Source organism: Schistocerca nitens, chromosome 7 (assembly GCF_023898315.1).
Source record: "Schistocerca nitens isolate TAMUIC-IGC-003100 chromosome 7, iqSchNite1.1, whole genome shotgun sequence".
Lineage (NCBI taxonomy): Eukaryota > Metazoa > Arthropoda > Insecta > Orthoptera > Acrididae > Schistocerca > Schistocerca nitens.
Window position 1 is genome coordinate 225,354,141 of NC_064620.1, and position 25,035 is coordinate 225,379,175.

At 40.0% G+C, this 25,035-nt stretch overlaps 1 protein-coding gene across 1 annotated transcript in view; it reads right to left on the reverse strand.

Moving 5' to 3' along the window:
* LOC126194819 (ATP-binding cassette subfamily G member 4-like) overlaps window positions 1–25,035 on the reverse strand; it is a 328,478-nt gene that overhangs the window by 15,143 nt on the left and 288,300 nt on the right. The window contains exons 6-10 of the mRNA XM_049933146.1: window positions 24,785–24,904; window positions 19,629–19,777; window positions 12,864–13,032; window positions 12,545–12,645; window positions 931–1,086 (exon numbers count right to left, since the gene is read on the reverse strand). Of these exons, the coding sequence (XP_049789103.1) occupies window positions 931–1,086; window positions 12,545–12,645; window positions 12,864–13,032; window positions 19,629–19,777; window positions 24,785–24,904 (695 nt within the window). The remainder of the gene's footprint in view (window positions 1–930; window positions 1,087–12,544; window positions 12,646–12,863; window positions 13,033–19,628; window positions 19,778–24,784; window positions 24,905–25,035) is intronic.

Sequence of the window (25,035 nt, forward strand, 5' to 3'; positions counted from 1 at the left end):
CCTATATTCAGACAACATAAAATCTGTTGTTTATGGTGGCAACCATCAGTTGTCACCTGTAAATTCATAGTGAAATGAAGCTTTGCAGAACATTAAGAACATAATCATCTTAAGGTTGAAGCTCATCTATCTGTGTTTGATTACAAATAAATTTGTTTCTGGAGGGGGTCCGCCTCAAGCAAAACATAATTTTTATCTTTTCCTTTAATTACTAGACATTTTTCACTGAAGTTTCAATATCATCAGTGGGCTTTTATTATCTTTCTCTTTTACTTTTCACAGACAAATAGTGTAAAGATCATTCCAAATATTATCTGTAGGAAAGGAATTATAAAATGTTTGTTTAAATCACCATTTGAATGAAAATAATAATAATAATAATAATAATAATAATAATAATAATAATAATATAGCAATATACACTTATTTACATGTTTGAATTCTCTTGCAATATTTCCACAGACAGTGGATTCATGCATTATTATTGCACCTCAGTTGTTCAATACATGTTAAACTACTCCAACAAACAACAGCACACACACCTTTTTGTTTTATAGACAGATAATAAAAGCCCACTGATGATTGCTGAAACTTCAGCACAACATATCTGTGAAATGAAAGAAAAGATAAAAATTGTGTTTTTCTCAAGGTGGACCCTCTCCAAAAACAATTCTATTAAGGATGTAATGTGCAGTTATAAATGAAACCATCATTGTTCTGCCTCTGACCTGCCAACTTGTGATTTTTTACTTTTACAGTATTTTTGGTTTTTCTTTTCAGATTGTCCTCATGACATTCAAATGCAAATAAATTTTATCATGTAGACTTCATGCTTTATGAGACATAACTAATGTTTTCAGATTTTTTAATTTGTTCTGCATGTCTTATGTAACTTAAAGAGCTGAGTTCTATGTAGAGTATTATACTTACCACAACATTGAATATGGATCCCATAATCAGACCAAGACCTTCAGAAACCATTCCAACTAGGATGCCAAACAATGAGAAAAGTAGAAATCTGCTAATTTCAACAGGGTGTCCACACAGCAGATAGGCAAACAGAGTAAAGATCATTCCAAATATTATCTGCAGCAAAGGAATTATATAAGTGTTGTTGAAGTGATAAATTAAACATAAAAAATAGAATAATATACACTCATTTATATGTTTGAATTATTCTACAGTATTTCCACAGACAGTGGATATATGCATTATTATTGAAACTCATTAGTTCAGCGTATATTAAAACACTCCAGCAAACAACAGCAGTATACTCTTTGGCCACTGCCACCACCACCACCATGTGAAATCCTTGCTCTACCTCTTTGGTATCTGTAGTAAATATGGTACCCCACTCAAACTTTTAAATTGCCTGCTTTACCAATAGGGCCATTAGAAATGTAGACAGACTCGAATGTCACAACTCAGCCACAGGGCCACACAGCCCTTCTGGCCATATACATTTTGCAATGAGATGTCACCATGACCACTTCTATATCTACATTTATACTCTGCAAGCCATTAAATATTGTGTACCACTGTTGTTTCCCCTCTCTACTGTTTTGCTCATTAATGGTGTGTAAGAAGTACAACTGTAAGCATCAGTGTGAGCTTAAATTTCTCTAATTTTACCTTCATGGTGTTTTGAGATTTTTGTAAGAAGAAGCATTATACAGGTTGACTCTTCTAGATATGTATAATTTTGGAATGTACTCCCTGAAACACTATGTCTCTGTACACTTCCACGCTTACTAAATTAACTTCAAACGAATATCAGCCAGGCATCTACCTGTCCTACAATTTGTTTTGTGTGTTTTAAATCACTTGGTACACATATTCCCAGATATTTAATGATTATGAAAACTTCCAGTGATTTGGTTGGTAATCATGTAATCTTACAACAATTGGTTTTCTGCCTATTTACATGCTATATTTTACATTTGCTCATGTTAAGAGCCAACTGACAATTCTTGAGTCAAATGTCAACCCTGTTCAAGTCTTCATGCATTTCTTATCATTGTAACTTGTCTATTTACATCAGCATTGTCTGCAAACAGTCTCAATTAGCTCCCAATGTTATCCTCTAGATTATTTGTATGTGAAAAGTAATGGTCTTATAACACGCCCTGGAAGTATTCCTGAAGTCACTTTTACATCTGAAAATTGCTCTACATTTAGTATGACATGCTGCATCCTATTTGTTAAGTAACTATCAACCCAATCACAAAATTTCTGTAATAGTTCTTACTCTCATACATTGTTCATTAGGTGTCATGTTGAACTGTATCAAATGTCTTCTGGAAGTCAAGGAAAACAGTGCCACTCTGGGTGCTGGTATATATGGCATTCTAGCAGACGATGAGCCAAATGAGCTGGGTTTTACACGAACATTTTTTAAAACTTATTTCTGAAATTCAACTTAACCATAATAGGTATAGATGTACTACCTAAAGTGACATATGAAAATCTATGGTGGACCGGGGCCCAAACCCAGACTTCCCAATTATGGTGAGCAGTCGCCTTACTGCTTAGACTACCTGATCATGTTCCTGGACTGACTCAAACTTCTATATGTCACACACTTATCTATTTCTTGTTACAGGTTGTTAATTCATTGTCTCACACTTGCACATCCTGTGATTTCCTTGCAGGTTTTAAAATCAAGACAACAAGAAGTGATAGACTATTTTAATTTTTGTTACAGGCCCATCTTTTCCTTATACATATTTTATATTTCATGGTGAACTACAGTTTCAAATAACAAAATTTGTTCCTGAAATTCAGCCTAACTGTAATAGGTATAGCTGTGGTACCTAAACCAACATTTGAAAATTTGTGCTGCACTGGGACTTTTTTATTTTTTAGAGTCATCAGTCTTTGACTGATTTGATCCAGGCTGCCGACCTCCTCACCTGAGTAGCACTTGCAGCAAACACTTGCACCTTTTGTCCTCAATTATTTGTTGGCTGTATTCCAATCTCTGTCTTCCCCTACACTTTTTACCCCTCTACAGCTCTCTCTAATATCATGGAAGTTATTTTTTCCTGATATCTTAATACACATTCTATTATTACGTCCCTTATTTTTGTCAGTGTTTTCCATACATTCTTTCTTCACCAATTCTGCTGAGAACCTCCTCAAGCATTATCTTATCAAACTAATTTCCAACATCCTGCAGTATTACCACGTCTCAAATATGTTGATTTTCTTCTTCTGTGGTTTTCTCACAGTCCATGATTCACTGCCATAAAAAGCTGTGCTCCATATGTACATTCTTAGAAATTTCTTCCTGAAATTAAGGCATGCATTTGATACTAGTAGACTTGTGTGGCCAGGGATGCCTTCTTTGCCTGTGATTGTATTTGTTGGTTCATCCATCATGTGTTACTTTCCTTCCAATATAGAAGAATTCTTTTACTTCATCTATTGTGTGGTCACCAGTTTTGATGCTAAGTTTATCACTGATCTCAATTGTGCTGCTTCTCATTACTTTTGTCTTTCTTCAGTTTACTATCAATCAATATTCTGTATTCATGAAACTGTTGATACCACTCACCAGATCCTGTAATTCTTGTTCATCTTCACTGAAATAGCAAGGTCATCAGTGAATTTTATCATTGATATCTTTTCATCCTGAACTTTAATTTCACTCTTGGACCTTTCTTTTATTTCCATTATCACTTCTTTGACATACAGATTGAACTGTAGATTTCATCCATATCTTACATCGCTTCTAATTGAAGCAAATTGTTCTTGGGCTTCCATTTTTATTTTTCTGTCTTTGTTCTTATGAATATTGAATCTTAATTGTCATCCCTTGTAGCTTACACCTATTTTTATCAAATTTTTGAACATCTTGCATAATTTTACACTGTGAAACTCTTTTTCTGGGTCAACAAACCCTGTGAATGTATTTTGATTTTTTAAGGTCATAATAGACAAGCACAGAAAGCATCCCAAAATTCTACAATATACTGATATCTGTAATATAGGCCTATAGTTGTGTGCATCTTTTTAATTAGCCTTCTTGGAAATTTACAATTGCTGCACTTATGGACAGATGTTTTAATCTGTTTACTGATTTGACAGAAGACTGAAACTTCAGCCTCCAAGCTACTTGGCCTACCTGTCTGCTTATTGGCAGTTTGGTCAGCAACATGACCTGCACAATGTTACCAAGCCATAGGTTGCTGCCACCAACATCACCAGGACAGAGCTTTACTATAATTGTGGTACAGCTCAAGTCTCATGTTCACTTTTATAATCAGCCCTTCTGCATGCTGATTTCCACAAGTTCCAGCCATCCTTGTATATTAGACATTCCTGCATCACATCCTAGACCAGACCTCAGCTAGTTAATGGCATTCCTTATGCTACCCTTGCATCAACCAGGAAGACAATACTAACCTACTACATTCACTCTGCTGATGACAATGACCTTGGGATATTCTGCTTGCTAATAATTTTAATAAGGTGAATCTATACAGCTGTCAGAAATTTGAAGAAATGCATGTCAGACATCAGCTGTAAAAATTATTTTCCATGTGTTTTGGTCTTACAAATGATCTTAGATGGGTATGCAGTTAAACTTTCCCTTGGATAAACTGACCACCACCAGAGTTATAAAATGTTTACAGAATCACATATAACAGATCATGATTTTGATATCAGCACAAATTTACTTTAGTATGATTAAACAGAATGATCATTAGGGTAATAACACAAGGATCAAAGCTGGTAGAAAATAAAGAATAAATTTGTACAGCTAATGGCAAACATGTGTGGCATCTCTGGGGCAGAGCGCCCTATCTTTGACTCTGACCTCTTTGAACTGCTTTTTTTCTGTCTCTCGGCACGCAACTTGTGTACTGCCATGTTTGCTCTTCTCACCTCGGCATCTAATTAATGCATTTACAATATTTAAAGTGTGTTATTACCGACCAGCCTTACGTGGTAACTCGCAGTGGTGCCCCCAACATCATCGTATGTGATTGCGAGTGATTTTGTGCTTCTCTTCATCTTTAACAGACTTCGTGTGCAAGCCCACATCGTTTTCAGAACAATGGATCTACCAGTGTCTTTCGGTGCTATTGCCATGCATGCTATTAACTGTGCTTGCAACCACGAGTGGTCAAGTGTACCTAATGCACGTTTGGTTAAAAGTTAGCAATTATCTACACCCGGCCACGCCGACGGCCACTTAACCTTAACTGGCTCAACATGTCACTGTTAAGTGTGGCAGCGCTACAATGGCCACTACATGGACAGTGCACGCCACCTAAGAACATTGTGGGCATTCATCCAGTTAAGGATGTTGTGGTTTATCCCTCAGCTACGCAGTCTCCTTTGGTTTGGTTTGACATGCTGATGAAGTTCCAAAACTCTGATTCGGACATTTCTATGCATGGGGTTGCACATTCTTGTATGCCTCTTCCACCTGCTTTCATAATGGCACCGGCTGTTCTGCCCATGCCAATTACCAGGTCAGCCCCCCCCCCCCACCCCCACCCCCCTTGGCTACATTGTGACTGACTTCTGTCCACTGTTGCAATGGCACTGGCCATTACACCCGCGCCAAGTTCGGTGTCAGGCCTGCAGTTCGGATACACCATGCCGACTTTTGCACCTGCACACTCCACACCGTGTGCTACATGTGGCCACCCCCCATGCAGACTTTGTGTGACGCACCGTCCTCGGCTACTGCACTTCCGGTGCCACCTCAACATGTGTTACCCAGTAGATTTCCTAAGCTGCCTGCTTAGCAAAAAGATAACCCAAAGACTTGGTTCTCTTAAGTGGATCACCTCCTGGATATCCACGGTATTTCGGATGATGGCGCACACTTTGTCTCCAAGCTCATCCAGACCTCATCGGACTTCATCAACGATCTGCTTCTCTCACTGCCCACCTCACACAAGTATTCGAAGGTAAAAGCACTGCTCATTGAGCGGCTTTCTCACCGCCTGGCAGAGGCTATCCACCACATTATTCACATCAAGCATCTCGATGACCACATCCCTTTGCTGCTTTAGCGGCGCCTCCATGCATTAATTGATGATCAAGCATTACCTCATGCCACACTTTGGACATTGTGTATGGTCAAAATGCTTTCAGATCTGTAACTTCATCTGCTGTCTCACACTGCCAACCCACTCGAGGTTCATTTATGCATGGCTGATTGAGCTTATGCTATCATTCGTCACTGACACCACCTGTCACGGACGACTTCTCCATCACCATCTGTTGGCATGTATGCACCTTTGGTTCCGTGCCCTGCCGGCAGAGGCCAGCATGCTCACCTTGGTACCTCAGCTGCCAGTCAGGAACTGCCACCTAGCAGCCTACAGGAGGTACAGCCTGCGGCCTCCTGACAGCCGCTGACCTCATCCGAGCAGCAGCTCGAGTGGCTACCAGCCCCAATGCAGCCAGCTGCAGCCCCCTCCTTCTCCACACCACCTTGCCTCCCAATCCACCCGCTGTGATGGTACCATGTTACTTACAGGGATGCTGCATGCAACTGCCGTGTGCCTTGCTCCTACCCAGATGATTGCGGCAGGCACTTTTAGGCACCACGTCCCGCCATATTCCTTCATGGCACCTACTGTCCGACGCTGCACCACTCACTTCAGTGGCTCAATGCCTCTACACCACTGACTTGTCATTGGGCACTTGCTTTCTTGTCAATACTGGTGCCAACGTCAGTGTTACGCCAGCCAAGCACCTGCTAACCTCACTTTTATTGCCGCCATTCATTGTCCTATTGCGGTCCTCGGCTCCATGAAGATGTCGCTTCACCTATCACCAGTCCACACCTTCCCTTGGACTTTCCACATTGCTGACGTGGATGAACCTGTGATTGGGTTGGACTTTCTACACCATTACAAACTTTCAAAAGACCTGCAGGCTGCCGCACTGTGCCACGCATCTGGTTCTACTGTTCCATGCTCAGACGATTTCAGCACGACCTTACTCTCCAACTCCTTGGCTAAGCTTTCCATATGTGCTTCTCTGCTCGAGCATATTACCTACACGGCTCTGTTTGTTTGACGTGCGCACACAAATTGACAAAGTCCGCACCCAGAATGATGTGTTATGCACCTGCATTGCCTCTGCCTCTGCTGAATTGTCACATGCATGGCTTACAATACGTCGCCTACCTGCAGAACTGCAATGAGGCGAACCAACACACTCATCTACTGTGTCTTCTCACCAATTTTCTCCTGTGTTGAGCATTCCACCGCCTGCTGGCGTTTTCACATCAATGCAGATGAATCTCCAGGATGCACCTGCTCACACTATTCCAGATTCCTTGCACCATGTGGTTACTGCACGATGCTTTCCATCATTGACTACAACCAATGCCCCACCTACGCTGCCCCGATCCAGCAAGGTCAGTGAACCCCCTCTTGACCCCTCTTGCTGGCCTCCCTTCGCGAGTATTGGCCATCAGTAATGGCACTTTTCATGGGATTTGCACCACTGGTGGCCCACCTGTATGTTATAAGGCCAGGCGCCTTAATGCTACCAAACGTCTGCGCGCAAAAGAAATCGTTCAGGATTTGTTGGCTTTGGGTGTGCTCCGGCCCTCCAATAGCAACTGGTCTTCACCTATCCACCTTGTTCCTAAAAAGGACGGCTCCTTACACATGTGCGGGGACTACAGGTCTCTTAATGCTCTCACAATTATCGATAACTACCCCATTTCTCATATCCAGGATTTCACGCAGTTATTTAATGGTTGTAAGTTTTTCTCTGTGTTAGATTGTTCCTATGCATCCACCGGATATTACGAAGATAGCCATAATCATGCCCTTTGGCCTATTTGAATACTGTTACATGCCTTACAGATTGTAAAATGCTGTGCAGACGTGGCCGCAGTTCATTGATTCCATTTTGCTACCTCTGCCATTTGCTTATGCTTACTTAGATGATATACTGATTTTTCCTCCTCTGCTGAGGAGCATCAAGTTCACCTCATTGTTGTCCATTTGGCCCTCGATGCCCACAGTGTAGTGATCAACTGTGATAAATCTCAATTCTGTTCCACACCTGTTACCTTCCTAGGCCATTCTGTCTCTGTTGACGGCCTCCATCCAACGAGTTCTCATGTCGAAATCATACTCGATCTTCCTCTCCCTGAGGAATATGCTCAGCTCCATCGTTCTCTGGGTATGGCAAACTTTTACCACCACCATAGTCCTCAGCCTGCCTCCATCCAAATGGCTCTCACTGATGCCCTCTCTGGCAAAAACACTGCTGGGAAACTGAAGTTGGAGTGGACCAAACCTATGCTCAATGCATTTGGTAACCTTAAAACTGCCCTTGCAAAAGCCATTACAGTCGCCCACCCTGATCCTGAGGCCCATGTTTCAATCAGGACTGATGCCAGTGACTCTGCTGTGGGTGCTGTTTTACAACAGCACACCATGAAATCAACCCAACTGTTCCGCTTCTTTCCAAATAAACTGACTAAGAGCCAGTGTAAGTGGCTGGCTTTCAGCCGTGAGCTCCTCACTGTGTATGAGGTGATTAAACACTTCCATAGTGACCTCGAGGGGTGAACCTTCATGATCTACTCAGATCACAAGCCTCTTGTGGATGATATTTGTAACATGGCTAAGGACTTTCTTCCGAGGTATTTCCGCCATATGGACTATAGCTGTCAGTATTCTTCTGATGCATGCTATATCCATGGTGTGGAGAATCTTGTGGCAGACTACCTATCCCACACTGTTGAATCTGAAGAGCTTGCCTGACTTCAGGCCGAAGATGATGATATACAGCAATTAAGTTCAGAAAAAGAGTCATCGCTCTCTGACCAACCACATATCCTACATGGGTCAATGACTCCGGTCCTTTGCAACGTCTCTAAGGGCGCTCCCTGCCCCCTGGTCTCTACAACCCTTTATCATGAGGTCTTTAGTGCTTTGCACAGCTCCGCTCACCCTGGAGTGTGAGCCATGACAAGGCTGATTACTGAGTGCTTTGTCTGGCCTGGCGTGAAGCACGACTGCCGCACTAGGACCGGTGCGTGCGTACCATGCCAGCATAGCAAGGTCGGCAGGTATGCTCAACCTCCATTAGGAAAGTTTGACGTTCCAAAAGGGTGCCTTCAGCACATCCACATCAATGTCACTGGTCCCCTCCCCCCTTCCGAGGGGTACAGTTACATCTTATCATCAACCGCATAACCCACTGGGTCGAGGCAGTCTCTCTCATTGACATCATGGCGGAGACCATCACTCGTTCTTTCGTGTCAGTGTGGGTTGCTCGTTTTGGCTGTCCCCTGTCCCTCATCACTCACCAGGGATGACAGTTTGACTCTGTCCTCTTTGCATGACTGTGCAAACTCTGTGGTGTTGCTAAATTCCACACCACAGCTTACCATCCATGGCGAGTTGCCTGGTTGAACGGTGGCATCGCACTCTCAAGGCCATGCTTATGTGCCATGGTGGCTTATGGTACAAGGCCATCCCTTGGGTCCTGCTGGGCATTTTCTCAGCCCATAAAGAAGACTTGAATGCATGACTCACTGAGATTCTATACAGCAAACCCCTCCTCCTTGCAGCAGAGTTCGTGGAGGATTCACCGTTGGCCGATACTATGGATCTTCTGGCTTTGGTTGAACGGGTTCGTGCGTATGTCACATGCCTCCACACCTCCCCTGCTACGCCCTCACTCCACCCCACCTGTGTTCATCTACAATGACCTGGCATCATGTGAATTTGTGATGTTGCACGATGACCCCATGCAAGTGGCCTTCAACCACCTTATTCGGGCCCTCACTGTGTGTTATATTGGGGTGTGAACAAATTCATATTTCATCTACATGGACGACAACAGACTGTGTATGTTAATCACTTGTAACCGGTGTGGTCACTCTCCGACCTGCCTTCCGACGCTCCCGACCTGCCTCCCATCGCTGCCATTCTGCCTCCCAATGCCACTGACCTGCCTTTGACCGAAATCTCTCTGCCTATGCAGCAGTTGGCCACACAGGACCCTTGCAGTGCAGTTTCTGAGGCGCCTATTTCTTGCACTGGCTGCCATCTACAACCGCCGTGCTGGCACGACAATTACGAATTCGAGTGATGAAGCTTCCCTTTGCTGTGCTCTGCACTACCAGGGGGTGGGGGTGGGGGGGAGGGGGGTGAGTGGGGGTCGGGGGGGGGGGCTCTGTGGCATCTCTAGTGCCCTATCTTTGGATCTGACCTCTTTGAACTGATTTTTTTCTATGTCTCTTGATGTGCAACTTGTGTACTTCCATGTCTGTTCTTCTTGCCTCTGCATCTAATTAATGCATTTACGATATTTAAAGTATATTATTACCAACCAGCCGTAACGTGATAACCCATACATGTAATTCTTCATAGTATACTTCTGCCTTCTGTTGTATGGGGGCACCACACCACGGAATCCTGTTACGATTTTCCATGAACTTTTGTTACCCAGTGAAGATCTGCTTTATTTGTGTTTTTGTAGATGCCAACAGGGACCAGAGTTCTTCTTAGCCCATTTGTAATTTTTTGTTTGAGTGATTCTGAGAGGAATAAATGACTGAACAACAATCTTGTAATCACCATTAGTAAAAATGGATACATAAAATAGTTCCTTTTTTCAGTACTAATATCAATACTTATAAATACAGTAAAAGTAGTTAAAAGAAGACACATAATTAAATCTAGAGAGAACAGTTTCCATGTCAGGTTGTGATCTGTTTGCAGTCCACAAAGGTGAATGATTTTTGAACTTTTGATTTCATTGTTTGTGTAGATTAAAGTAATGGCTTCTGTGAAAAATACTGTTTTATAGTTCTTAATACTTTTAAAAATTTAATGCTATAATATTTGCTTAGCACCATCTTTTGATATTTTCTGTTGACAAGAACACTAATATTATGTTTTATATTTATGATTTTTTAATGTGCAACATTGGGAGAATTTACATTCTGTGGCATTATATGTGGAAGATTATTAATGAATATTAGAAACAACAAAGCAACCCTTCCACTGAAAAAATTCAAACTTAATGTAGCTTGTGGAACAATCATGAAAATGATCTCATGAAAATGATCTCTGTCTTTTCACACACCCTTGAAGGTCTATCATCATCTGGAGATATGTATAATGTGCATGAATGTGCAAATAAATTATGTTTAGCGACATCTTCACACCTACCAAAGTCTATAAAGCCAGCCAATAAGAAGAACCTCCAGAGATAGGGAATAAGTGAAAAAAATAAACACAGGTTGAAATTTATATTTTTCCACCATGTTTTGTATCACATTTCTTAATAACATACAATCGTATGATTGGCTATTCTTTTCCCCACAGCTTTGGTGATATTTGTCCACCTTATCATCCCACTTCTATCTGTCTATCTCCTCCTCTACACTCTCGGATTCTGTTTATATCCTCCTTCCTCTCTCTTTGTCCATTTCCTTCACCCCTCTCTCTCTGACCATCTGTTCCCCTCCCTTGAACCATATCTTCCTTGCCTCTCTTTCCATATGTGCCTCCCCTCTTCCTTTCCACCTGCCCACCACCACTCTACACCTGTTGCCTGCCTCAAGCATCTGCCCCTCATCCCCTCTCCTTCTCCATTTCCTCCTCTTCCTCACTCTGTCCATCATCCTCTGTCTATCTTAACCTGTCTCCAGCCATGCTCACCATGCTCATTGACACATGTAGCCCCTGCAATAAATTTATAAAGCAAGTCGATATTACTACACCAAAGGCTGATACTACTACAATATGCCTGTCATGCAAAGCTGCTAAATATCAGGGGCTTGAAAATAATTTCTTTGCTCCTGATGTACAGGCTGCATGCAAAGCAGATTGGTAAAGCAAGCTACTACTCCGATGCAACACACCTGTCATGAAGGGCAGCTTACATGTTGGGGTACAGAAAACTGTTTCTTGCCCCTGACATTCAGGCTGCGCTGCAAAGCAAATTGATTTAGCAGGCGTACCCACACAACATGCTTGTCATACAGGGCAGCCTATATGCCAGGTGCTTGAAAAACATGTTTTTGCCTGTATGTCCACTCCTATTGGAGCTAGGAGGTTAGAAGACCACAGTACCGATACTCGCGAGGACTGCTGTTTCTGTGCAAAGTTAGGAAGTTATAAAGCCTACAGTGCTGATACTTGTGAGGACTGCTGTTTCTGTGCCAAATTTGGTTGAAACCAATGGGTTGTGGATAATAGGAAAGTTGCTACTCATCGTATAGTGGAGATACTGAGTCACAGATAGACAGCGACTCAGCATCTGCACTGTATGGTGAGTAGCAACTTTCCTTAAGCAGAAGATATATGTATTGTTGCAAAGGAAAAGGTGGTCATGTTGCTGTTTAACTATTATGTGTACAAGTACATGGGCAGAATGTTCTGATTATGCTACACTGTACACTAGAAACACCAACATACACTACATGTACAAAATCAGTTTGCTTTGAATGTCATTATAAACCATGTTTCTCAGAAGTTTCAGACAACTCATATAGTTAGCAATGAAACAATATATATTAAGTATGAGTTCTTACCATAAATGGTGCTGTTGAACAGGTAAGTGCCATGAAGTATGATTTCAGACCATACCATCTGTTAAAATATTCTCGTTTGAGAATCTTAACCTCTGTTGGAACTGAAAACAGTGATGAAAGAATATAATGCAGATTTAAACATTTAGTAATATTTTTAAGTGTCTATTAAAGTCCTCATGCTACCAAGAAGAAAAAGAATTAATATTAAAGTACTGGTTTACTAATAGAAATGTTATAATGATAATTGGTGTGTATTAGTTTACAGAAAATTCTTAATGGTTTTTGGATCTATAAACTGAATAAATTAACATATACTTACAGAGAAGTGCAGGTGTCATTACATGAGTGTACATGAAGAAAACTAGGCAGCAGAGTGGAAATTTAAAGTTGACAAATGGCTTTGTTGCATCATTTCCAACACCAAAGTACAATGACCCAAGAATAATGCCTAGTCCTAAGTGATGAACAAACTGTAGCCATAGTGCCACCTGTAAGAGAGATAGCTGGAAATCATTATGTTCTAAAATTCAGGTTGTGTTCAGTAAAATATATTTGAATGTATTAAATTACTGGTTACAAAGGAAATATAAATGAGAAATTCAGGTGCTTGATTAATTTCCTTGAAACAAGGAATAAAGATAGTTACTGTGAAATGAAAAAAACAAGAAACAAAAGCTGTAGACTGTATCAGAGGTATGAAGATGCGAAGCTTACAATTTTGATATATTTTGCAGTGAGGCAGAAATATTATTGGTTTTCAATATTTGTGCATTTTCTGTGTGCATCATGTTTTGCAGTGAAAATAAGCTTGGCATTTAACTACTCATTTTTTCTGTCCCACACATAAAAGTGAAGCATTATCTGCCATGTATTCATAAACAGTAATTATTAATAACTATATGTACTACAGGAACAGATTATAGCAGCTGCAGAAGTTTTCAATGATAATTAGCCTTTCTTTACAGGTCATAAGCTTACTTGCCCTTCTCAGCTTACTTTCATTATTTTCTATAGTATAACAATGGAACAGAATAAAATGCAGTACATACATTCAAACAGGGAATACCAACTGGGTACACAATTTTAATTCGTCACAAACATTCAAGGACAAACATTCCACGTGGAAAAAATATATCTAAAAAGAAAGATGATGAGACTTACCAAACAAAAGCGCTGGCAGGTCGATAGGCACACAAAAAAAAACACAAATATACACACAAAATTCAAGCTTTCGCAACAAACTGTTGCCTCATCAGGAAAGAGGGAAGGAGAGGGAAAGACGAAAGGATGTGGGTTTTAAGGGAGAGGGTAAGGAGTCATTCCAATCCCGGGAGCGGAAAGACTTACCTTAGGGGGAAAAAAGGACAGGTATACACTCGCTCACACACACATATCCATCCACACATACAGACACCATCTGGTGTGAAAAGAGGCGAAAAGGGGTTGGTTGGAGCTGGGTTATGTTGATCCTGTGGTGAAATAGTGTAGGTAGAAAACGATGTGCATAAAGGTTAGGTGGTTGTGTTGCCGCCAAAACACGTTAAAGGGTGGAGAAATTCGGGAAAATTTCGAAAAAACTACGTGAGGATGTATTAAAAGTAGTGGTATGGTGGTGGCAGATTATGGAAATGAGGCTAACAATTGTCTGGTGGAGAAATAATAACGTTAAAACCTGTGGGAAGCGGCTAAAAATGATCGGTGATGTGAAAAAACGGAAATCGAAATAAAGCAAAAGTTATTAAAACTAGCCGAAAAGGTTGTTTAATAGCTGAAAGGAACTGTTTGTGAACTGGAAACGGTGGATTTTATAGCAGTAGCGGAAGAAAAAAGTTTTTGGTTATGGTTTGGAAGTGGGTTACGTATTATTACGTATTGTTGAGTATATATCGGCGGGATAAAATTGTATAGTGGATTCGGTAAAAAGGAGAAGGTGAATACAAAGGGAAACTACTGGCAAAAACAGAAGGAGGAAATAAGACGACAGAAAAGACTTCGAAATGTAACAGTGACAATAACAAATGTCATTGTTGGGTTCAAATTAATGATATGAATATAACAGAGGGAAACATTCCACGTGGAAAAAATATATCGAAAAAGAAAGATGATGAGACTTACCAAACAAAAGCGCTGGCAGGTCGATAGGCACACAAAAAAAAAACACAAATATACACACAAAATTCAAGCTTTCGCAACAAACTGTTGCCTCATCAGGAAAGAGGGAAGGAGAGGGAAAGACGAAAGGATGTGGGTTTTAAGGGAGAGGGTAAGGAGTCATTCCAATCCCGGGAGCGGAAAGACTTACCTTAGGGGGAAAAAAGGACAGGTATACACTCGCACACACACACATATCCATCCACACATACAGACAGATGGATATGTGTGTGTGTGCGAGTGTATACCTGTCCTTTTTTCCCCCTAAGGTAAGTCTTTCCGCTCCCGGGATTGGAATGACTCCTTACCCTCTCCCTTAAAACCCACATCCTTTCGTCTTTCCCTCTCCTTCCCTCTTTCCTGATGAGGCAACAGTTTGTTGCGAAAGCTTGAATTTTGTGTGTATATTTGTGTTTTTTTTGTGTGCCTATCGACCTGCCAGCGCTTTTGTTTGGTAAGTCTCATCATCTTTTTATATATATATATATATATATATATATATATATATATATATATATATATATATATATATATATATATGTATATATATATATAAAAGCGCTGGCAGGTCGATAGACACACAAAAAAACACAAACATACACACAAAATTCAAGCTTTCGCAACAAACTGTTGCCTCATCAGGAAAGAGGGGAAGGAGAGGGAAAGACGAAAGGATGTGGGTTTTAAGGGAGAGGGTAAGGAGTCATTCCAATCCCGGGAGCGGAAAGACTTACCTTAGGGAGAAAAAAAGACAGGTATACACTCGCACACACACACATATCCATCCACACATATACAGACACAAGCAGACATATTTAAAGACCAAATATATCCATCCGCACATACACATCCTGTGTATGTGTGTGTGTGTGTGTGTGTGTGTGCGTGTGTGCGAGTGTATACCCGTCCCCCCCCCCCCCAAGGCAAGTCCCTCCGCTCCCGGGACCGGAACGAGGAGAGGGAGAGGGTGGGGAGTCGTTCCGGTCCCGGGAGCGGAGGGACTTGCCTTGGGGGGGGGGGGGACGGGTATACACTCGCACACACGCACACACACACACACACACACACACACATACACAGGATGTGTATGTGCGGATGGATATATTTGGTCTTTAAATATGTCTGCTTGTGTCTGTATATGTGTGGATGGATATGTGTGTGTGTGCGAGTGTATACCTGTCTTTTTTTCTCCCTAAGGTAAGTCTTTCCGCTCCCGGGATTGGAATGACTCCTTACCCTCTCCCTTAAAACCCACATCCTTTCGTCTTTCCCTCTCCTTCCCCTCTTTCCTGATGAGGCAACAGTTTGTTGCGAAAGCTTGAATTTTGTGTGTATGTTTGTGTTTGTTTGTGTGTCTATCGACCTGCCAGCGCTTTTGTTTGGTAAGTCTCATCATCTTTCTTTTTAGATATATTTTTTCCACGTGGAATGTTTCCCTCTGTTATATATATATATATATATATATATATATATATATATATATATATATATATATATGTGTGTGTGTGTGTGTGTGTGTGTGTGTGTGTGTCTATATATATATATATATATATATATATATAGACACACACACACACAGCCTGTTTGACTTACATGAATATGTACTGTGTATTTATCAGACTGTAAGTGGTTGTTCAGTCATCTTCACCATCTCCATCTACATCTACATACATACTGCGCAAGCACCTCTACGGGGTGTGGAGTGGGGAGCAATACTTTCTTTAAATTCTCACAATAAATTAACCTTCTCTCCTACCAATCTTTCTTGCTCATTCCATTTCATATTGCTTTGCTACATTACCCCTAAATATTTAATTGGCAAGACTGAGACAAGTGGCACACTACTAATACTGTATTTGAAAATTACAAGATTGCTTTTCCTATTGATTTGCATTAACTTAATTCTTTCTACATTTAGAGCAAGCTATCATACACTGCACCAAGAAGAAATTCTGTCTAAGTCATCGTGTATCCTCCTACAGTCACTCAGTCAATATGTTTTCCCCCACACTAAAGCGTTGTTAGCAAACAGTTGCAGTTTACTACTCACCTGTTAGAGCAGTTATGCATAAAGAAAACAATAGTGGTCCTATCATTCTTCCCTGGGACACTCCTGGTGTCTCTAATGAACACTTGCCAACCAGTGCAATATACTGAACACTATTACTTAAGAAGTTTTTGAGCCACTTCCATTCCGGGGAACCTAATCCATATGCTCATTCGGTGGGATGTTAGACTCTAATCTTGCTTCCTTCCATATTCTTGGACCTTTGTTAACAACCTGCAGAGGGGAACTGTGTCAGACAGTTTTTAGAAATCTGTTGTTGTTGTGGTCTTCAGTCCTGAGACTGGTTTGATGCAGCTCTCCATGCAACTCTATCCTACGCAAGCTTCTTCATCTCCCAGTACCTACTGCAACCTACATTCTTCTGAATCTACTTAGTGTATTCATCTCATGGTCTTCCTCTGTGATTTTTACCCTCCATGCTGCCCTCCATTACTAAATTGGTGATCCCTTGATGCCTCAGAACATGTCCTACCAACCGATCCCTTCTTCTAATCAAGTTGTGCCACAAACTTCTCTTTTCCCCAATCCTATTCAATACCTCCTCATTAGTTATATGATCTACCCATCTAATCTTCAGCATTCTTCTGTAGCACCACATTTCGAAAGCTTCTATTCTCTTCTTGTCCAAACTAGTTATCGTCCATGTCTCACTTCCATACATGGCTACACTCCATACAAATACTACCAGAAACGACTTCCTGACACTTAAATCTATACTCGATTTTAACAAATTTCTCTTCTTCAGAAATGCTTTCCTTGCCATTGACAGTCTACATTTTATATCCTCTCTACTTCGACTATCATCAGTTATTTTGCTCCCCAAATATCAAAACTCCTTTACTACTTTAAGTGTCTCATTTCCTAATCTGATTCCCTCAGCATCACCCGACTTAATTCGAATACATTTCATTATCCTCGTTTTGATTTTGTTGATGTTCATCTTATATCCTCCTTTCTAGACACTAATCATTCCGTTCAACTGCTCTTCTAAGTCCTTTGCTGTCTCTGACAGAATTACAATGTCATCGGCGAACCTCAACGTTTTTATTACTTCTCCATGGATTTTAATACCTACTCCGAATTTTTCTTTTGTTTCCTTTATTGCTTGCTCAATATACAGATTGAATAACATTGGGGATAGGCTACAACCCTGTCTCACTCCCTTCCCTTTCATGTCCCTCGACTCTTATAACTGCCATCTGGTTTCTGTACAAATTGTAAATAGCCTTTTGCTCCCTGTATTTTACCCCTGGCACCATCAGAATTTGAAAGAAAGTATTCCAGTCAACATTGTCAAAAGCTTTCTCTAAGTCTACAAATGCTAGAAATGTAGATTTGCCTTTTTCTTAATCTAGCTTCTAAGATAAGTTGTAGGGTCAGTATTGCCTCACGTGTTCCAATATTTCTATGGAATCCAAACTGATCTTCCCTGAGGTCAGCTTCTACCAGTTTTTCCATTCGTCTGTAAAGAATTCGCATTAGTATTTTGCATCCGTAACTTATTAAACTGATTGTTTGGTAATTTTCACATCTGTCAGCACCTGCTTTCTTTGGGATTGGAATTATTATATTCTTCTTGAAGTCTGAGGGTAAATCGCCTGTCTCATACATCTTGCTCACCAAATGATAGAGTTTTGTCAGGGCTGGCTCTCCCAAGGCCGTCAGTAGTTCTAACAGAATATTGTCTACTCCCGGGGCCTTGTTTCAATTCAGGTCTTTCAGTGCTCTGTCAAACTCTTTACACAGTATCGTATCTCCCATTTCATCTTCATCTACATCCTCTTCCATTTCCATAATATTGTCGTCATCACCCTTGTATAGACCCTCTATATACTCCTTCCATATTTCTGCTTTCCCTTCTTTGCTTAGAACTGGGTTTCCATCCGAGCTCTTGATATTCATACAAGTGGTTCTCTTTTCTCCAAAGGGCTTTTTAATTTTTCTGTAGGCAGTATCTATCTTAGCCCTAGTGAGATAAGCCTCTACATCCTTACATTTGTCCTCTAGCCATCCCTGCTTAGCCATTTTGCACTTCCTGTCGATCTCATTCCTTTTTGCCTGCTTCATTTACTGCATTTTTATATTTTCTCCTTTCATCAATTAAATTCAATATTTCTTCTGTTACCCAAGGATTTCTACTAGACCTTGTCTCTTTACCTACTTGATCTTCTGCTGTCTTCACTACTTCATCTCTCAAAGCTACCCATTCTTCTTCTACTGCATTTCTTTCCGCCATTCCTGTCAATTGTTCCCTTATGCTCTCCCTGAAACTCTGTACAACCTCTGGTTTAGTCCGTTTATCCAGTACCCATCCGCTTAAATTCCCTCCTTTTTGCAGTTTCTTCAGTTTTAATCTACAGTTAGAAATCTATGAATGTGGAATCTGCATGTTGCCCTCCATCCATGGCTCATAGGATATTGTGTGAGAAAAGGGCAAGCTGAGTTTTGCATGAGCAATGCTTTCTAATCTGTGTTAATTTGTGGACAGAATCTTTTCTGTCTCAAGGGAATTTATTATATTCAGACTTTGAATATACTCAAGAATACTACAGTAAAACAATGTTAAGGATATCTTCTTGTGACAGTGGTTCATTATAGTAATTGTGTCACAACTTAACAATCTGTGACAGTTATTTAAGCATGCTATGGTGGATGAAATAGAGCCAGATGTTGTAACTAGCAAACTAACAGAATTTTCTTCTTAAAGTAGTGAATTTCCTACTTATACAAGGAACTATTTTTCAAGCCTTATATGTGGAGTAGCATATGATTAGTTGTAATCAAGTAACATAAAACACCTGTATTTAATTGTTAATCTTTAATTTTAATTACTTCTGTGCTGTGAATTGCTACTTTTTAACATACCGTATTTCTGCTTTTCTGTAGAAGCATTCTCCTTAGTATTATAACGAACTGCATAAAGAATGATGTAGGAAAATCGCTGCTCCAGTGGCTATCTTTCTTAAACATCAGAGCATAATCATACTGAGGCATTTGGGTGTCATCTGTGAACACTGAAAAAAGTATACCCACATTAAAATACCAAAATATAAAGAGGAAGACAATGTAGCAACATTTCCACCATAATACGAGGGTGGTCTGATAAGTTCTCGGAATCACCATGAGGGTCAGCTCTAGTGCAATGAGTTGTTCACTTGATATATATTGGACTGTTGCCTGTAAACATGTGCCACATCATTGCTCTTGGAAGAGAGCTGTGGTGGTGACGTGGCTCTGTTGCTGTTCCAGGGTAGTAATTTGCGAAGATGGAAAAAATCAAGATTCGAGCAGTGATTAAGTTCTTCATAAAGAAAGGCATGAAAGCAAAGGACATTCATACCAATTTCCAGAATACACTGGGGCACTGTGCTCCTTTGTATTCAACTGTTGCCAAATGGAAAAATAATTTAAATTTGGTTGCAGAGCTTAGATGATGATCCATGCAGTGGTCGGCCAAGATGTGTCTCTATTCCAGAAATCATTGCAAAAGTGCACAAAATGGTCATGGAGGATCACCAATTGAAAGTGCATGAAATTACTCATGCTTGCCAGATGACACCTGAACAGGTATATCACATTTTAACTGAAGAATTAAAAATGAAAAAATTATTAGCAAGATGGGTGCTGCGACTCTTGATGCTGGATCAAAAACACATGAGAATGGACATACCAAAATTACATGAACTAAGGCATCAGTTGTTGCCAGAATCCACTTTATTCACCTGATATGGCTCTGTCAGACTTCCATCTCTTCCCAAAACTTCAAATGAAGAATTGATGGCTGGAGTTGACAACTATTTTGCAGGACTGGAGGAAACTCTTTTTTGAGATGGGATCAAGGCACGGGAACATCACTGGACCAAGTGCTTTAATCTACAAGGAGACTACATTGAAAAATAAAAAAAAGTTTCAATGATGTAAGTATTTTTTTTTTATATTCTGTTTGGAGAACTTTTCAAACCACCCTTGTATTTGCAGCATTACTGCTATCGGTATCTGATGCTGTTGCATGGTGGTCTTAATATTTTACTGTTGTTACTTTAATACTATACATATTTTTTAAAAGTATGCTGTGTGTCCTATAGAATAATTGGCAACATTGCATTGTGTTTCAACACTGGATACAGATTTCTGCACCCATTCATTCTGACACACAGATTTATAGTATTCATGACAATAATAAATGCTGGAGCAAGATGCAAGGTCAATTGAAAGATGTTTAACAGACGAAGAACCTGTAAATGCTTGACGCATACTGTACAACAGTTTAACACAATGTATAAAGATTGTTAGCAGTCTTCTTTATAGACTGACAACTTTTTTCCAATATCCCGCCAATGGAAAAAAAAGTTGACCGTAGGTCATTTTTGCCCAGGATATCCCACCTGGGATATTTAGTTGCCTGGTGCAAGTGTTTTTATATTTAATGCTGCTTAGATGACTTGCATGCGCAACAACAAAGCACCAAATCCTCAAGGACATTAAATCTCCGACCTGCCCAGGAATCGAACTCAGGGTCCCTGCATAGCAGTCAGCTGTACTGACCGCACAGCTGCCAGTGAACTGATGCATTCCAACTGCCTTACTTATGAAGAACCTATGCGATCCTCCATTTTTACGCCCTTACAAATTGTTACACACAAATAGCTGATTGGTTTCATTTATGATTCACTGACTGACTGTAGTTACAGGATACTATTTCTCTGCATTTTGCAAAATATATAGTTTTGTATTTCTGAACATTTAAAAAATTTACCAAACTGTGCAATGCTTTGAAATCTTATTGATATCTAACTGGCTATTTGTGCTGCTTTTTTCAGATAGTACTTCAGTATAGATAAATGTATCACCTGCAAAAAATCTGAAGCTACTATTAATAATGTATGCCTGATCATAACATACAACATGAACAACAACAGCCCATCACACTTCCCTGGGGCATGCCTGATGTTACTTTCACTTCAACCAATGACTATCCATTCAAGGCAGCAAGTTGCATTTTCTCTACAAACTGCACCCACGTAATCATACTATTGTTGATAAAATCTGGTGAAGTACTGAGTCACATGCTTCTTAGAAATAAAAAAAAATACTACTGCATTCACTTGATTCCCTTGGTCATTTTGATGTAAGAAAAGTGAAATTTTTAACTGGATTGAAGACTTTTTGACAGGGAGGATGCAGCATTTTATCTTGGGTGGAGAGTCATTGTCAGATGTAGAACTAACTTCAGGTGTGCCCCAGGGAAGTGTATTGGGATCCTTGATGTTCATGTTATATATTAATGATCTTGAAGACAATATTAATAGCAACTTCAGACTTTTTGCAGATGGTGCAGTTATCTATAATGATATACTACCTGAAAGAAGTTGCATAAATATTCAGATTATGCAAGGACCGGCAACCTGCTTTAAATGTTCAGCAATGTAAAATTATGTACTTAACAAAATGAAAAAAAAGTATCCTATTTCTATAACGTCAATGAGTCACTGTTGGAATTGGCAACTCATACAAATACCTGTATATAAATCTACGAAGGGATGTGGAATGGAATGATCACATAGGCTCAGTTGTAAGTAAAGCAGGTGGTCGACTTTGCTTTATTGGTAGAATACTGGAGGAGTGCAGTCAGTATACAAAGGAGATTGCTCACAAATCGCTCATGTGACCGGTTCTAGAATATTGCCTCAGTGTGTGGGACTCATATCAAATAGGACTAACAGCAGATACTGAACATATACAGAGAAGGGCAGTATGAATGGTCACAGGTTTGTTTGATCCAGGGCAGAGTGTCACAGAGATACTGAAGGAACTGAACTGGGAGACTCTTGAAGACAGATGTAAACTATTCTGAGAAAGTATACTGACAAAGTTTCAGAAACCAGCTTTAAATGATGACTCTAGGAATATATTACAATCTCCTAAATGTCACTCACATGGGGATCATGAGGATCAGTTTAGAATAATTACTGCATGCACAGAGGCATTCAAACACTCGTTCCTACCATACTTCATAGTGGCCTCATTACCAAGCAACCATCTCTAGCCTCTCGCTCACCCACTCGCATATTGTTGGCTGCACTGCAGTCTTTGCTTTAGTTCATGATCGCTGAATAGAGTGTATGATCGATACTATGTAAGGGTACTGTACCCTTACATGCGGTTGATAATTTCTTTAGATTGGGCATGCACTAAGGACAGAATAGAAAATATGGGCAAAGTAGAAAATTATTTGAGGCATAGAAAGAGTTAATTTTGTGCAAGGCAAGGGCCACAAACCATTATCCTTCTCAACATCTTGCCAATTTTCAGTTGCCAGTAACTACCAGATATGTATGACAAATTTTGTACCTTGACAAACATCTCAAATTCAAGAAAATATTGTAGAAACCCACACTCAGTGCTGTTTTTCTGGGGGAACGCTGGGGGATGCGTACCCCTAAACTTTTTCGTCAACAAAGTAATTTTTTTATGACGTTGAGAACTTCGAAGAATGCCGAAGATTTATTTCACAGATGTAAATTTTTAATTCATTTTTCCTTTTTGGTAGTTGCAATACGAACGATCCCAGTGCAGTTTTTGGTGGGAAAAGTGATGTCATTGACTGTTTCAAGCATTTTGAAGCTGCAGCAATTGTTCTTGACAACTGAATTGCTGGCAGCCAGTTCGACAAGCATGTAGTGCCCTCGCCCGCTAATAGTGGGCGATGGTGGTGCTAAATGGATATGCTTACACACAAACGCTGAGCTACCGATAGATGTCTCTATGGTCCCGCTACCATGATGATGTTGATGACGTCATGGCTAAAAGCAGACGGGTGGTATCCCACGCTTCAGTTATAAGTAATTTTCGCTGCATTATACCCAGTGTCAGAGTACACTCAAACTTTTTTTTAGAAAAAAAAGCCCTGCCCCCACTAATACCCAAACATAAACAGGCTAGATTGGAGTTTGGTAGAACACACATGTCATAGATTTCAGAATGGGATAAAGTGATCTTCAGTGATGAGAGGAAGTTTAATGTAGATGGGCAAGATGGATATCAGTACTATTGGAATGATCTGAGAATAGAACAGTAGGTTAGAATGAACAGAAATTTTGATGGTGGAAGTGTTATGACATGGACAGCCTTGCGCACTAAAGATAAGTCAGGCATTGCTTGGCTGAAAACTAGAATTAACTCTAACATGTATGCTGAGAAGCTAGAAACAGAACTGATTAGCATTACTTGATGTAGAAATACTTCCACGGTAGAGGTAGTCTGATGATGAAATTTTGAAACATGTATTTTAATAAAGAACTGTATGATCAAGACCTGTCTATATATCAAAGTTGTGCCAGAAATGATTAGAATGTATGAGGACTTTGGGTAAAAAAGTCTTGTTTCAACAAAATAATGCATCTGTGTATGTTTCTGCTACAAACAAAGAGTGGTTTGTGGATAAAGATTTTGATGTCTTGCCCTGACCTACACATAACCTGGATTTGAACTGCATGGAAAACGTTAGGGGAATACTTGCAATACATGTTTATTGCAATGGAAGGCAATTTGAGGCTATATGTAAGCTGAAAAGAGCAACAAAAGAAGAGTGGTTGACAGTTCCACTGCAAGAACAACTAACACTAACGAAATCAATGCTGAAGAGAATTTTTGAGGTAATTAGGAAGAATAGAGGTTGGACAAAACCCTAACAATGCGATAATACAACAGAACAGTGAATGCCTTTATACCAGTTTCCATTCACAAAATGCAAACGCCTTATTTTGTTACTCATCTTATGAAAGAAACTATGTTATTCAGTCCTGATTATTTCTGTCTTATATTGCTTTGATTGTAAATTTGATTCATGTATGATTCAGACATTGTACTATTACTTTCCTGGAACACTGCCTTTACGTTAGTTTCCACTACTGTGTACGTATCTTGATAATTTTCTTATTTTAACGTACAAGTGTCAACTATTTGAGATGGCAGTGACTGTTATTGATTTTAAGGTAATTTGTGTTGGTTAGAACACTTACCACTTGCAAGTCTTACAGTATTTGTTTCTGTGTCCAGTTTTGCTGTCACCCTTCCATTCATCATTTCAGCTGACAACATTGTAACATTGCCAGCATTTTCTCCTTGGACCATTTCAAGAACTGTAAAAAATTACAGATAGCAATGAAACAAAACATGGTATAATTTTAAAAATATAAAATATGAATATTTCAAGTCTCTATGCTGAGTATTTTGAGAAAAGGACCCAGTAGTTGCAAATGAATATTCCAGG